At 45.8% G+C, this 15,272-nt stretch overlaps 1 protein-coding gene across 1 annotated transcript; it reads left to right on the top strand.

Annotated features, from left to right (window-relative positions):
* Positions 1-2,686: 2,686 nt before the first annotated feature.
* SHISA2 (shisa family member 2) lies at positions 2,687-8,869 on the top strand. The gene is made up of 2 exons (XM_059684021.1): positions 2,687-3,196; positions 6,698-8,869. Exons 1-2 carry the CDS (start codon positions 2,863-2,865, stop codon positions 7,249-7,251), a joined length of 888 nt encoding a protein of 295 aa, XP_059540004.1. The 5' UTR covers positions 2,687-2,862; the 3' UTR covers positions 7,252-8,869.
* The last annotated feature ends 6,403 nt before the right edge of the window (positions 8,870-15,272 follow it).

The following is a 15,272-nucleotide window of genomic DNA, read 5'->3' as shown; positions in this document are numbered from 1 at the left end:
TATCTGGTGATTGGTATAGAGTTTACAGTTATTCCTTGGCTTACTGTAACGGAGGCTGTGCGGACTAGCAGCATATGGGCTGGCTTTAAAGTTGGCTAAAACTGGGTGCTCTCCAGGCACACCAACACTTTTTATCTGTACCAATTGGGCAAGTTATTGAGGATAGCAATTCTGTCTTCATAGGGTTGTGAGGATTAAGAGAGACTATGCATGTAAGACTCACCCCAGTGGCTAGCACAGAGTAAGCCCCCAGTGAACACTAGCTAGCGAATAGTATTTTCTAAGAAAAAGACAATCTGAAAAACTGAGTCTTCCCTCAGCTTCTTCTGGTCTAATTTTAAGTGCCACTCCTCTGATAATTTTTCTGCCTTCCCTCCCCTCTCCACCCCCAGGTTATGTGCTTAAATTGACACTGTATATCACCTGTCATAGCTTTTATCATCTTTGTATTATAGTTGCTTATTCAATTCCTTGCCATTCTGTTCAATATCTGTTTTACTCCAGAGACTTTAAACTGCTTGCAGGAAATAGCCATGATGTCTAACTTCTTGGTGAATCCCCAATACCCAATACAGAGCAAATATACTGTAAGTCCTTAGCATGTGTTTGTTGAATGAATAATTTCATTTTGAAATTTTTACTGATTAGATTGAAACAAGTTGGTGGCTGGTGCATTTAAAATACATAATTTTATGTAGCCAAAATGACCAAAAAACCCGCAAGGCAAGGAAATAAAGTGCAATGCTTGGAGAGAGATTTAGTGAGAAGAATAGGTGTTTGGGAGGTGGGTGTAGGGTAGTTTTTCCTTTTGATTTGATTTGGTTGAAGTGGTGGAAGGATGTCAACCATGTGTGAGTCTGCATTTACCAGGAATACACGTGTCCAATTGTTTTTTTGAACATCAGTGTCTTTGCTGTGAATAAAATTGCCTTGTGTTCAAAGACTTGGAAGGGGCCATTGTAGTCATCACATCCTATGTTTAACTTTAAAAATGTAGAAACTGAGAGCAGCAAAATGCAATGATTCTTCACTGGTAGGGCTGAGCCTAGATTTCAGGTCAGCTGATTTCCAGGCCCAGTCGGAAAGGTCACTAGTTCCTTTAAAAATAATCACTGCTGCTTTAATAGCATCAGCACCTGTTGTTTCAGCTTCCGCAAGAGAGCAGCTATTAATTTCTCCTCCATCAAAGCCGAATTTCTGGTCTGTCTGACCTTTGTTTCCTTCTAACTGCAGCTGTCTACACCAGTAAGGCCAGGCACCTCTCTGCTTGAATCCAATAAATCGCCACGCCCACATATAGAAACCAAAAAAAAAAAAAAAAAGCGATCACAAATCATGCAGACAGTGGCCAATCTGTGATGTCTTTTTCGAACTCTCTTCATAGAAGCCTGGAGCCCACCAGACGAAGACCTAGGCGTGCGAACTCTGCCACCAACAGCCAAGTTCTTCCTCGGCTGGGCCTGTGACCAGCCGCGATCAGGACATGAGCTGCTGGGAGCTGAGAGAGGCAGTTAATCTGAGTAGCGACTTCACAGCCTGAAAAATGCAATTATAATCCATCTTGGGGAAGTTCTGAGAATCAAACCGAATTTTGAGTGCCAGAGATCTTCAATAAGCAAGTTTAGTTTGCTTTACTTATCATGATTTCGTTAGCAAGGCCTGGATGGCATAAGTTTTCTCCCGCGCCTGTTCTAGGCGGCAGCCCCCTGTCGCTGGCCACCGGCTCCTCTTCCCTCCTGGTCCGAAGGCGAAGGGCTCCGGCGCCCCGGGACGTTCAGGGGAGGGGGAGCCGCGCAGCACGCATGCGCGCCGAGCGGCGGCGGCCCCTCTTAAGAGCGCAGCTCAGCGGCCGGGCGCAGCGAGCCGAGTCGGGGCGGGCTCGGTGCCGGGCGCGGCGACTTTTCTGGCGGCTGCCGAACTCCGCTTCTTCGGGAGCCCCGAGGACTGAAACTTTTGTGGGAGGCGCGCACCTCCCGAGAGCGCAGCGGCCAGGGGGAGACGGGGAGGCGGGCCGGCCCAGCGCCCGTGGGAGCGAGCTGCCGCTGGAGAGGCGAGGAGGGGAGCTGGCGCGAGCCGCCGCCAGGACCCACGCGCAGCCGCCGCCGCTGCCGCCGCCAGCCGGCAGGCTCCCGGGACTGCGGCGGGGGCGCGCCGGTCACTCGCCCGCGTCCTGGACGGCTGCGTGAGCTGGGAGGACTGCCCGCACGTCCCGCGGCAGGGACCGTGGTGCACCCCGAGGTTCTGCCGGGGCTACGCGGCCGGAGCCATGCGGACCGAGTTCGGAGCTGAGCAAACGGAGCGCGGCCGCTCACTGCACTTGCTGACCGGAGTCCTGGGCGCACTGCCCGCCTTCGTAGCCCCTTCTCGCCGCCCGAGAGGGGAATAAAGGAAGGGAGACGCTCCCGACTCGTGAGCGGTTTCCCGAGATTCAAACCCCGCGGCAGCGTCCCGGCTGGGGTCCGCAGCGGCTTTCCCAGCGGTAATCGGACTGGAGGGATCGTCCCCTCGGGGATGCCCGGGGAGGGTCCTCTCGCGGGCGAAGGCTCCAGGGGATGCGGGACGACAGCGCCGGGGGCCTTCTGAGTCCGCACCCGCAGCGTTCCGTCAGCGCAGACCCACTCTCCAGGCTGCCCCTTCCGGACCGGGCCGCCCGGCAGAAGGAGGGCATGGCTTAGGCGCCTCCTGGGTCAGCAGCCCGGCGTCGTTGGCTCCCGGGACGTCGCGGCAGAGGGCCGTGGGCACTCACTGAGAAGAGTGACGCGATCCCGGCCCGAGCACCCCTGGGACGGGGTCTCGGGGGCCACGACTTCCTGAAGACCGCGCAGCGCTCCCTGGAGACGCGCGGCCCGCGCCCAGGGTGCCATGTGGGGCGGACGCCGCCCGCCCGCCGCCGCCTCCCGGGTCCCCGCTTCACTCCTGCAGCTGCTGCTGGCCGCGCTGCTGGCGGCGGGGGCGCGGGCCAGCGGCGAGTACTGCCACGGCTGGCTGGACGCTCAGGGCGTCTGGCACGTCGGCTTCCAGTGCCCTGAGCGCTTCGACGGCGGCGACGCCACCATCTGCTGTGGCAGCTGCGCGTTGCGCTACTGCTGCTCCAGCGCCGAGGCGCGCCTCGACCAGGGCGGCTGCGACAACGACCGCCAGCAGGGCGCCGGCGAGCCTGGCCGTTCGGACAAAGACGGCTCAGACGGCTCGGCAGGTAGGGGTGGGGGGCGGGGAGGGGCAGGGCCCTGCTCGAGCGGGAGGAAGGTTGGCTTCGCCTGGACTGCGTGGACCTGGGGAGAGGGGAACGGAACTAAGAGCACCGAGATTTCAGAAAAGGGTCTTGGACGAGGACGTGGTTCCAGCATGCTGGGCCAGCCAATATTTCGTGAGAAATGGGGCACCAATTCACCGTCCTGGGACTCAGTTTCCCCATTTGTTAGCTAAAAGGTGCTTTGGGTTGGATTTTCCCCAGAAAACGACAGGTCTAAGGCAGGGTGGGCCAACGACAGCTTCATGGTCCTCCAGTCCAAGGAAGGGCCTCTGGGCCCCCTGCCCTGCCGCCTGTCCCCAGAGGTCTAACTTGTAGGAAGGGTTACCATCTTGGGGGTCCCAGAGGAAGCCGGGAGGGATGGCGGGGGCACTTCTGTGAAGACTCCTCAGGAGGAAGGCAGCTGCTCAGGGCTTCCCGGGGGTGACACCCTGTACCAGACCCTGGAGACTCTAATCCTCTCTAACATGCTGCAGCCTCTCTCCCCTGTCAGGCCCCGGCCTCTGGTTTCTGGACAGTTGTCACCGTGCTGGACTTGCTAGGGGTCACATTAGAGCCGTACCCAATCTTGCTCTTTGTGACTTTGGTTAAAAAAAAAACATTATATATATTTTTCAAATTGCCAAAGCTAGAGTTGGAAAAATAAACAAGTCCGTGTAAGAATTTGGTAGGTTCCACTTCCTCTTCACAAACCTCCCAGATGGCCTCCCTCCAGGGTCCATTCAATATGTGTGTTTGAGGGGGAGGATTTAGGTTGGTGTAGGGGTAGCCGTCAGATGGCAAGCATGGCACCAGGAGGGTGTCTCTTTTCTCTGCAGCTGGTTGTATTAAGGACAGGACTGTTCACCAGCACAAGGGCCCAGGCTTTGAGTCACCTGAGCTTGGTACTAGTGGCATCTGTGTGGACAGAGCTGTCTCCCCCTGGGAAGAGGCAGCTGTTTTGTGCTGGTCCCTTTGCAGTCAAGCATTTTATTAGCAAGCCACTCCTATTGTTCTGCTTCATTGAATCTGAAGAGAGGAGAACTGAGGGTAATTCCAGAAAAGGTGCCATCTTAAAACACAAGCTCAGCCTTGCAGGGTGTGTGGCCCTGGAATAAAGCCGTGAGAAATGAGCCAAAGACGGAACTGCTACTTCCGTGTGTCAGCTAAGTTGGGCTCCGTAACGGTCTCTAAAAAGTTAGGTTAGCTTTGGAAAGATCAGTAGGCAGCAGACTTCTCATGACACCCTGTGATGTGCATGGGTGTCTTCTTTACCCTACTTTCAAGTCCTTTTTTCCTGAAAATTCTGTTCCTCTTGCTTCTCTTCTGCAATCAGGCCTAATTAAGCAGCGCTGGGGGCTTAGAGGGGCACAGCATTCTTTACCCCTGTGTAGCTATTTACACTTCCAATTAAAAATTCTGGAAAAAGAACAGTTATTTCTCTCCAAAATTCATTATGTGGACTTAGGTTGCTTTCAGCTAGTTTTTGCTATAATGTTTGGGGTTTTTCTTACTATTATTGCTTTCTTTTATAAAAAAAAAATTCACCCAAGGATATTTTTCCATTGATTTTAGGGAGAATGGAAGGAAGAGGGAAAGACAGAGAGAAACATCAATGTGAGAGAAACACATTGATTGGTTGCCTCCTGCCTGCACCCTGATGAGGGCCCGGGCTGGGGAGGAGCCTGCAACCGAGATACGTACCCTTGATTAGAATCAAACCCCAGACCCTTCAGTCTGCAGGCTGACACTCTATCCACTGAGCCAAATCAGCTAGGGTTCTTTTTATTATTTCTTTACTTCTTGATGACACAGTTAGGACTGGTATCTTAGTTTAGAGAATGAAATATTTATAGCATGCGGATGGAGAAGCCCCCATCCCCTGCTCTAGTGTGCTGTCAGTGACTGTGATTAGAGCAGTCAGAAAGCCAGCTGTGCTGTAAACTGTAGCAGATATTTCTACCTGCTAAAGAAACACTGTGTATAAATACAGTATTTACTCTGTTCAGAGTTGATGATTAAGGAAATCAAATGTCAGCTTTGGTTAAATACTTACAAAGCATGTTTTGCTTGTAAGGCGTTATTTCTCCATGACTTCATGTGCTACTATATTCTAAAAGCACTGACTCCAGGGGACAGTCGAAGGGTACCCCAGAGGTGTGGGAGAACTGGGCTCCCTCCTGAGGTTCTGCCTGTACCCCTGAGCTGGCACTGCTTTGCCAAGACCAGCAAGACCTAGCCCCTGTCCTCCTGTGTTTTCCAACCAAATAGTTAAGGACACGGGCAGGAACACACAAAAAAGTAGCTTCTCAGTAACCTCAGGTGGGATTCTACAGAAGTGGCTCCCAGGCATCCGGCGGCCCCGCCCGCCTGATTCTCTGCCCCTGTCAGTGAGTGTATCTTACCCAACTTCGGGAAGCCCCATGCTGCTATCCCCGTGGCCCCCACAAGAGTTTTTAAAGTAAAATAATGGAAAAATACAGCTCGCTACCAATTTCACTAAAGTTATTATTTTTTATCTTTTAGGTTTTATTTTCCAGAATAAACCTCACTTGCTAAATTGGCGCCCATTGCTTTATGCTCTGCAGGCTGTCTCTGTAGTTCCTCACACAGAATCCAGTGTCAGAATTCCAGGGTGACTTCCACCTCAGCCCTCCTGGGCCTGCCTGGGTGCTTCCTAGCTCGCTGTGGGCAGCTCTCCTTCCTGGAACAAATATCTTGTTGCCCCCGAAGTTTGTTCTCCTCGGTACCTTGTTCCATGCTGCCTGAAATAACTTCCCTGCACACAAGTCACTAACCCTTTCCACCATCCAGTGACCCATACTAGGTCCCTTCTAACCCCCCCTCGTGCCCCCCCCCCCCCCCCAGCCTCACCTAGATAAGCATGTGGAGTTTTTCTTACCCTTCTTTGACTTCTGTGCTTTACAGACTCCTTTTGGAATGGTCATGGCTAGAGTCTGACCTACGTTTTTTATTTATTTGCCTCTGGAAATAAAACTTGCTAAATAAAATATGGTAAAAAGAGTTTGCAAGGAATACAGATAACTTGCTGGGGGAAGAAAGCTTTTTAAATAATTTCAACTCGTTTCTATACAGATCTTACAACTATCTGGCAAGTATGGGCAGTTCAGTTATTGTAGGGATTTTAGAACAGTCTTAAAACATGAAACACATGTCTTCAGTGAATTGGATGTTTGCCTCAGTCAGTGCAGTTGGTGAATCTAGCTCTAAATATTAAAAATTTTGCTTTAGGAGCGCTGACCTGCCATGCCTGTCCGGCCTTCCCGCCTTTCCTGAGACTGAGTGAAGGACAGTGCATATGGTAGGCTGCTAATGGGCACACAGACCCGCCCACCCTGGTCCTTCAGTTAAGTGTCACTGCCACTCCTTTCCGATCTCCACTGCCCAGCACACTGATTTTTACTGCATATTTATAGTGAATCGTAATGTTGTGTTTTTGCCCTCCAGTCCCCATCTACGTGCCATTCCTCATCGTTGGGTCCGTGTTTGTCGCCTTCATCATCTTGGGGTCACTCGTGGCCGCCTGTTGCTGCAGATGTCTCCGTCCTAAGCAGGAGCCCCAGCAGAGCCGGGCCCCTGGGGGGAACCGCTTGATGGAGACCATCCCCATGATCCCCAGTGCCAGCACTTCCCGGGGGTCGTCCTCCCGCCAATCCAGCACAGCTGCCAGCTCCAGTTCCAGTGCCAACTCCGGAGCCCGGGCGCCCCCAACAAGGTCACAGACCAACTGTTGCTTGCCTGAGGGGACCATGAACAACGTGTATGTCAACATGCCCACGAACTTCTCTGTGCTGAACTGTCAGCAGGCCACCCAAATTGTGCCCCATCAAGGGCAGTATCTGCATCCCCCATATGTGGGGTACACGGTGCAGCACGACTCGGTGCCCATGACTCCTGTGCCTCCTTTCATGGACGGCCTGCAGACGGGTTACAGGCAGATTCAGGCCCCCTTCCCTCACACTAACAGTGAACAGAAGATGTACCCAGCTGTGACCGTGTGACTCAAGGTGCTAACTGGGTTCCACTACAAGACTGAGGAAAACGGAAGCTATAGACTTGGCAAAGATTCTCAAAGTGGCAGTCCATGCATGTTGGGGTGTTCATGGCACAATCATTTGGATAGTTTCATTGGCCCCCAAACTGTGAAAACATCTCTCTCTGAATTAGCTTTTTGCGGATGTTTTATCCCAGTGCATGATTGATTTATGATGGAAAAGGACATCACCTGGAGATGCTATGTTGTTACTGATGGTTGTATGACAAATGCTTGAGCCCTTAAGTGCCCTTGAGGTATGGCTGTCAAAAGAATTTTGTAAACAGATGATTAAGGGTGTTTATTATATTGTTATTATTATTATTGTTTCTTTTGTTTTTTTACTGTACACAGTCAGAATACCTGTTCCTTGCCTTTTACCTGGGTAAGTCTTTTATAAGCATCCAAGGTTTAGGGGAAGATATTAAGAACACAATTATTATCAAAGGAAATACAATTTGAACTCCATGAGATTAGTCATCAATCTCAGTATTTCATAGGCATTCTTTCTTTCATTGTAAAAAGATATATAAATTGTCTATTTTTGTCTATTTTGTGCTTTCTTACTTTGTGTAGAGATCTTATTACAAAGTGATTTTCTACATTAAAAAGAGACTGAAAGAAATTGTATAGTTACTTAACTAATGACATTTCAAAATTCTGGGGTTTTAATCTTGAAGTGGTGGATAGTGTAGTAATAAAGCCATTCATCCCCTTCTTGATTGTATCTTCTAATTTTCCAACTTTACAGTGACATCTGAGAAGTAATCAGATTTTTTTTTATGTTGAAATTATAATCTATCACCTGCTACTTCTACAAATTACGTATGGCTTGGCATTTCTTTCTATTTGGTTTCTAGATCCCGATGTCTGTATAGGACCGAGTGCAGGTAATTACGGTCTTATAAATGAAGATCATCATTTCTGCCTAGAACTGATAAAACATTTCTTGTTTCCCCTATAAATTTCAAAGAAATGCTTTATAAAGGTTGAGTATAGCTTCTTAGCCATAATCCAAGATTTTGGATGAAATTTAAACCACAAATATAATTTACTTTGCAAATAATAAGGCTTTTTATACTCTCATTATCAAAATGGCTTATTTTCCAGGCAAGAGGGACTATTAAATCAAGAGAAAAGCTTTTCAAAGAGATACTGCCTTTCTTTCCCCACAAAGTTCTTGTTTTTCTCGCCTAGTCCTCAGCAAGCACTATATTCATTACCAGTGTTCTGAATTATGAGATTCAAGTGAATTTGTGTATTGTTTACTTATAAGAAGTAAGTTTAAGTATGTGCAAGTAAATTTCCAACTGCTAGCAAAACCAAGATTTGTAATTAAACCATTATAAGGTTGGTCTTTTACACATTTATGCCAATATCTATTATCTTTCATCTACCTTACCTATCACCTACTATCTATCTACCTACCTATCTTTCTATCTATCTAACATCTATCTCATGACTGAATAATGTAAAACCACTGTTGGCAATTGGTATCTGTAAAGATACTCAATCAAACATTTTTAAAAACCAAAGGCAGGGGAAAATAATTTTACTTAATAAATATTTTATGGTATGAATTCCTAGGGGAGTTGTATTTTTCATTTTCATTCTACTTTCTAATTTTAGATGGTCTATTAAACCTGATAATAGAATAAAATTGCTCAAAATTATATGTATTGCTTTCTAGAACCAAGAGACTACCTTTAACAGTAATCAATATCTGAGAAGTTTATATGTAAATTCTATGAGTCAGTGATATTATTTTACATATTCTACGATAAATGTTGACAACACAAAAGAGGTAGTTCTTTTGAGATCATATTATCAAGTTACCTTGTTTTTGATGGTGGATTCTGACAATCTAAGGAAGTAAAATTCCTTGAAGATTGGAGGTGAAAGGGACCTTAGAGATCACCAGTTTAGGGATTTTTCAGTAAAGAGCTAGAGAGTAAATATTTTAGGATTTGCAGGTCATACGGTCTCAAATAACTCCAGAGCTCAGCTGCTGCAGTACAAAAACAGCCATAATCCAATGAACATGGCTGGGGTTCAGTAAAACCTTATTGCTGGACACTGAAAATTAAATTCTATAACATTTTCACATCACAAAGTATTCTATTTCTATTTTTTTCCATTTCAAAATATAAAAATTATTCTGAACTCCAGGGCTCTAAAAAGCAGGCAGTTTGTTATCCAGCCATAGTTCACTAATCCCTGGTCTAGTCCATCCTTCCCCAATGCAAGTGTCCCTCAGCCTTTTCAAAATATAGGGTTGATGGTGCTTATGTAAGAGAGTGCTTGCTTCTCTTATATAAGACTTCGACCTTTCCTCTTATTCTATGTGGTAATTAAATACCACAATAAAAGCAAAAGCACACTTTAATAAATGACATGAGTTTTTCACTTGGTCCTACTTTCCAAAATATTACCCTATCTAATAAAGATGGAATATGCAAATTGACCATCACTTTGTGACAAAGATGGCGGTGCCCGCAGCCAATAAGGAGGGACTATGTAAATTAATGCAAAAAAAGATGGCGGCAGCTGCCCGGAGCGAAGGTGGGAGGCAGTGGCCAGAGTGAAGGCCCGGGTCCTGGGTGCCAGAGGGAAACCGGTGCTGGCAGCCAGGGGAAGCAAGGCCTATTCTTGAATAAATCTTTGTGCATCGGGCCTCTGGTATATATATAACATCATTGGACGCACACTTGGACCTTTTCAATTTTGGTAAAAACTGGAGTAATTTAGCTGCCAAAGTAAAACATTTCAAATACCTGGTTTAAGTATACCTTCCTTATTGTCAAGAAATCAGAACCTATGTGGTGTAATTTACACTCAGGACAAATACTTTAAAGTCTTAGGGGACAAAAGGGGAGCAGCTACAGTTGGGAAAATAGTTTCCTGCTGCATGTCTTCTTCTGTATCTAAACCTTTCTCATTGGTTCGTGATGATCCCAGGGGAATTCTCTATCCCTGTGTGTAGGAGAGAAAAACGTTTTGATTTCGAGGAAGAAGAAATTAACCAGCACTTTATGTTAGTCTAAGAGCCCGGAAACATGCACCTCCTATAATTCCTGCTGTAGTCGGAAAAGCTAAAATTTAACAATAACATCAACGCCCAAAGCGATGAGAAGACCGTTAAGACACATGCATTTGAATTTAGCATATTTGCTTTGCAAAACTCACTTTCCACTTCTGAATACTTCCCTAGTTTTTGATGAACGGCATGTTTCATCTATTAAATTTACCTTGAGCTAATTTTAAAAAATCGCACAATTTTATTTCACGAATTCGATGATTAATATTTTCTCATTGTTTTATTGCCAATTAGGATTTAAGCAAGCTTCCTTCAGAAGCATTTCCTGGGGAAACCAGGAAGGTTCGAACGAAGTTGGTAAGGACAGGGCAGCCATCCACAAATGGACCAGACACGGGAGAGGAGTTTAAATGGTGCTTAAAGCTGGGATCTGAGAAAGTTTGGATTAATTCGTTCTCTTCTCAGTTTGGTCCCTACTTGGTAATAGAACTCACGTTTAGTCCCTTTTCTCTCAGAGACTCTGTCTCTGTTTCCTGCAAATTCACAGTTGTCTTTTGCTTATAGTTTCCATCTCCCTCCCATACACAATCCTCCACGGTTCATTAAAGTGGTTTAAATTAATGAACACACTTGTTTTTAGTTGCTTACGCTTCCCAAATGCTTGAAAGGAATAAGCTGGTTTCTTGTTCATGGGCTTTAGGATGGAGACTTCTCATTAACATAGCCTGGTCTTCCTCCAGTCAGTCAGAATGTGTAATTAAAATGTATAATGCGTATTTACGCCCTGTCCATGCAGACCTGCACTCATGAGATGTGCATGAGGAGCTGGTCAGCGTCAGGGGTGGGCAGACTGACCCTGTCAGTCATTAGGATGCAATGCCAGCAGCTCAGGCACCTGTGGGCCGCACTGGACTTGATAAGTTCCTGCTAAGTAAATACAAAGCAGCACTAATGGCTAAGTGAACTTCCTAGGACTTTAAAAAAATGTGATTACTTCCCCAATGTTGCTTATTTCCTTTGCCTCTTGAGCAGGAGAAAAATCAAAGTGTCCGAGGAAGCTGTGTAATCTTGAGTGGAGGAAGCGCCACGCAGAGTGGCTTTAAAAACCCAGGGAAGTTCCTGGGAGCCCAGAAGTGGGTCTGGACCTGGCCACTGGGGAAGGCTCACCCTTTGTGATCCGCTTCCAGAGCCCTAGTCATTTTTCCAAGGAGCAGCCTAAATGTTACAAGGAGGAATAAATCATGCATATAAATGAGAACACCATTCCTCATCACTCAACCTTAATCCTCCTTTTCTTCTCCTGGCCTAAATGGTAGTCTCAAGGACATTTCCATCCTGCACTGTGTCTTTCTTATTTTAAGAGCCAGAAACCAGCCATTTTCACTCAGCCCATTCATTCCAAAACACTTGTAGAAAATTTCTTTGACTTTTAAATTTTTTAAAATGTAAAGCATGAATTGTGATCCAAGTGCCTTTAAGGGATTGAGTAAATAAAAGATGACAAAAGTGAGAAATTATTAATTCCCCTCCAAAAAAATTATAGCAATACACTAGGTAAATATGTTTTACTGCATTGATTTGCACCTGCTTTTCTTCTAGATAGACTGATTTATCAGTGACAAATGGAAAAGTAAAACCTGGGATAGTTACTTCTGTTAAGTATTTTTGAATATTAATTATAACCCAGTTGCACCATGACAGAATCGCTTTGAGATAAAATACAAAGTTTTATGCAGAGAGTTGGCTGAAAGGGTCATTTTGGTTTTCACACTTAAGTTTTCAGAATTCCTCCAACATATTCAAAATTGAAGGACCTTGACTCAAATCAAGAACAAGAAATTTAAAATTAACGCATTTAAAACAACTTTTAAATGAGCGACAATAAAAGGAGTAAAAAGTTTATGATGGCAGCCTTAAGATTGATTTTAAACATAAAACATGTATCTTAATTTCAACCATCTTGAAGTGTAGGTCTTTTCATTTAGAAAAATCATGGGTTACACAGACATGCTTTACTCGGTAGACATAACAGCTGTGGAAGACGGAATGCCATCTGCAACATGTATATAAAATTACCATACGTGTGCATACATATGTGTACAGAATGATCACAGGAAAATTTGAAACAGAAAAACTTACTACCTGAGGCTATCTCATCCAAGACTCTGCTCTCAATTCTTCACTGTTTTTTAAAAATTGGAGTTTGTTTGCAGTGCTCAGCTTCCCTTGTGATTGGTTCTGTAGGACTTCCTCTGAAGTTGGACGGACTCAGGTTAGAACCCACTTTAGGGTGTGGCCTTCACCGTGCTTTCATGTCTCTGACTTCAGTGTGTTCTCTGTCAAAAGGACTAGTGTGGGGACAAAGGATATGCATAGCACAGTACTAGTGGCATCTAACAGGGTTTTATAATACACATATAACTTACTTTTCAGATATTTTCAACCTGCCCAAAATAGAGAAATGCATAATTTATATTGACAAACTATGTCAAAAATATATAGCTCTTTATAGCAGAACTAGCTTTGGAGCATTTTCTTATTTTTATTTTAATAACTAATCAGTTTTACCTGGATTGGCCTGAATTTCTTAATTTCATGTCTCTTAAGTTTGCTTAAGAGACATGAGCAGAATTGGCCTTCTCTGACCCTTGAATCAATACCACTCTTTGCAATGCCCTGCGTAGCCCGTCTTGTTTCTTGGCACCGTTGCTTTGTAAAATCACAGGATGTCTCTCCTCCCTGTATCTCCACCAGGTTTGGCTGTTCTTACTGAGCCTTCCGAGTCTGCCGCTTGGCACCTCGCTGAGCCAACTGGAGCCCAGCAAGGAACACAGGCTGAATTACTGTACTTTAATTTTCTATTGAGTTGTAACCCACATAAAGTAAAGCACACAGATCTGAAATAAACAGCCAGACACACTGTCACCCTGATGAAGAGGAAGAAAGAATCCTGTCGATAGCTTTCTTCAAAGATAAGTGCTCTTCTGATCTCTGTCATCACAGATGAGCTTTGCCTGGTTTTGAACTTCCTATCAATGGAATCACACAGTATAGACTCTTTTGTGTCTGGCTTCTTTAGTCAATGTTATGACTAATGTTAAATGAAGCAGGAGTTTGTTGCTTTTCATTGTTGTGTAGTATTCCATCATATGAATGTATCATAACTATTTATCCACTCTCCTGTTGATGGACATTTGGGTTATTTTCAGTTTGGTGTGGGGCTGCTAGTGACATTTTTTAAACATGTGTTTGGTGAACATACACACTCCGTTTTCTTGGGTGGATTTCCAGGAGTGAACTGCTATGTCATAGGGTATATGTGTATTTGCCTCAGTAGATATGGCCGTTGTCATTGACGATGCTCCAACCAGCTGAGCCACCTGGCAGGGCACACCAGTTATTTTTAGCAGAGAGAATTTGTATAAGGAATTGGTTAAAAAGGTGTTAGGGAACTGAAACAGCAAAAGGGCACACTGAGGCAACACAGATATAGTAACTGCCTGAAACAGTTACCACCCCAGGGCCAAAGGAACAGAGGGAAGTGTGTGTGGGTGTATTAGAATCTAGACTTTTGAAAAGGTCTTGACATGTTCACAGAGGGGGCGCCTGCTAACGGGTGCTCCCGGGAGACACAATGAGGCTGATTCTGGGAATGCCAAACATTTTGTTGTTGCTGTTAATCATCACCCGAGGATATTTTTTCCATTGATTTTTAGAGAGAGTGGGGGGGGGTGGTGGTGAGAGAGACATCAGCGAGAGAGAGAGAGAGAGAGAGAGAGAGAGAGAGAGAGAGAGAGAGACATGGGTTGGTTGCCGGGGCCTGGGAATGAACCTGCAATCCAGGTAATTGCCCTTGACTGGGAATTGAACCCTTGACTCTTGGCTTGCAGGCCGATGATCTACTACTGAGATACACTGGCCAGGGCCAAACATTTTTTTAAAAAAGCTGGGAACTGGTAGCAACTGCTGCCAGGGGGAAGCCTGGGACTTTGGAAGTCAGTAACTGGCACCCTTCAGCCTGGGACTCTGCCTTGTGACTCAGTGGCTCTGATGGTTTTCCTTGTCTCTGCGATGTGTATGCTGCAAATGTGTTAGTCTCCTCCACTCCAGCTGTGCACGCAGTCAGGGCTTGAACCTAACACAGTTCATACATCCCACTTCAATACAAAAAACAGAAACTCGGTGCTCCATCAGAGTGGAGTTCAACAGTATTCCCTGGGCAGTCACATTGTGGGGGGTGTGGGGGGCGGGGGGACTTTGTAGTCATCTTTTAGAGGCTGCTTCTGCACATTCTTTGAGGTAAAGCACAGACTTTGGAGGAGGTGAGAGTTGGGTTCAAGTCCCTCTTCCCTCCCTGACAACTGTGTGACAATTCAGGAGACCTTTCTGAACTTCGTCGGGTTAGGACTCTCGATCACATCTCCTCCCAGGGCAGTGGGGTGGATGAAGTGACATAACGGGGCAGCGCCTGCCACCAAAGCCTCTCCTAACAGGGTGATGCTTCTGTAGGCTACTTTCCCGGGGCTCTGGTTTTATGTAGTGGGAGGATTTTTGGTTACATTTTAAATCAGCTGTAAAACCTTACCTGGCCATATTCTCCTGGGATCCTTTTGTTGTTCCCCTGTTTTTATGTTATCCAAAAATCCTTAGAAATCAGGCTACAGGACCTGGAGGCCGTGGCCATTGGGGTGCGGACAGTGTTGCTCTCTGCTCCTTTCACAAACACTTGGTGTGATTTCTCCCTGCTTTTCGTTCCTATAGCGCTTGCTTGTAACCTATGTCACACGACCTCGTACTATTTAACTGTGTCCGTGTCCTTTATATGTCGAGTTCCTTGAGGATAGAAACCAAGACTTTGTCATTGCTTAGTGACTCCTCAGCGCCTATGCAGGTGTTAATATTTGCATAGGAATAAAAAATATTTGGAAGTCAAGATTTTAAGTTTTTCAAAA

Source organism: Myotis daubentonii, chromosome 2 (genome assembly GCF_963259705.1).
Source record: "Myotis daubentonii chromosome 2, mMyoDau2.1, whole genome shotgun sequence".
Classification (NCBI taxonomy): domain Eukaryota; kingdom Metazoa; phylum Chordata; class Mammalia; order Chiroptera; family Vespertilionidae; genus Myotis; species Myotis daubentonii.
This window is presented reverse-complemented; position numbering and strand designations above follow the sequence as displayed.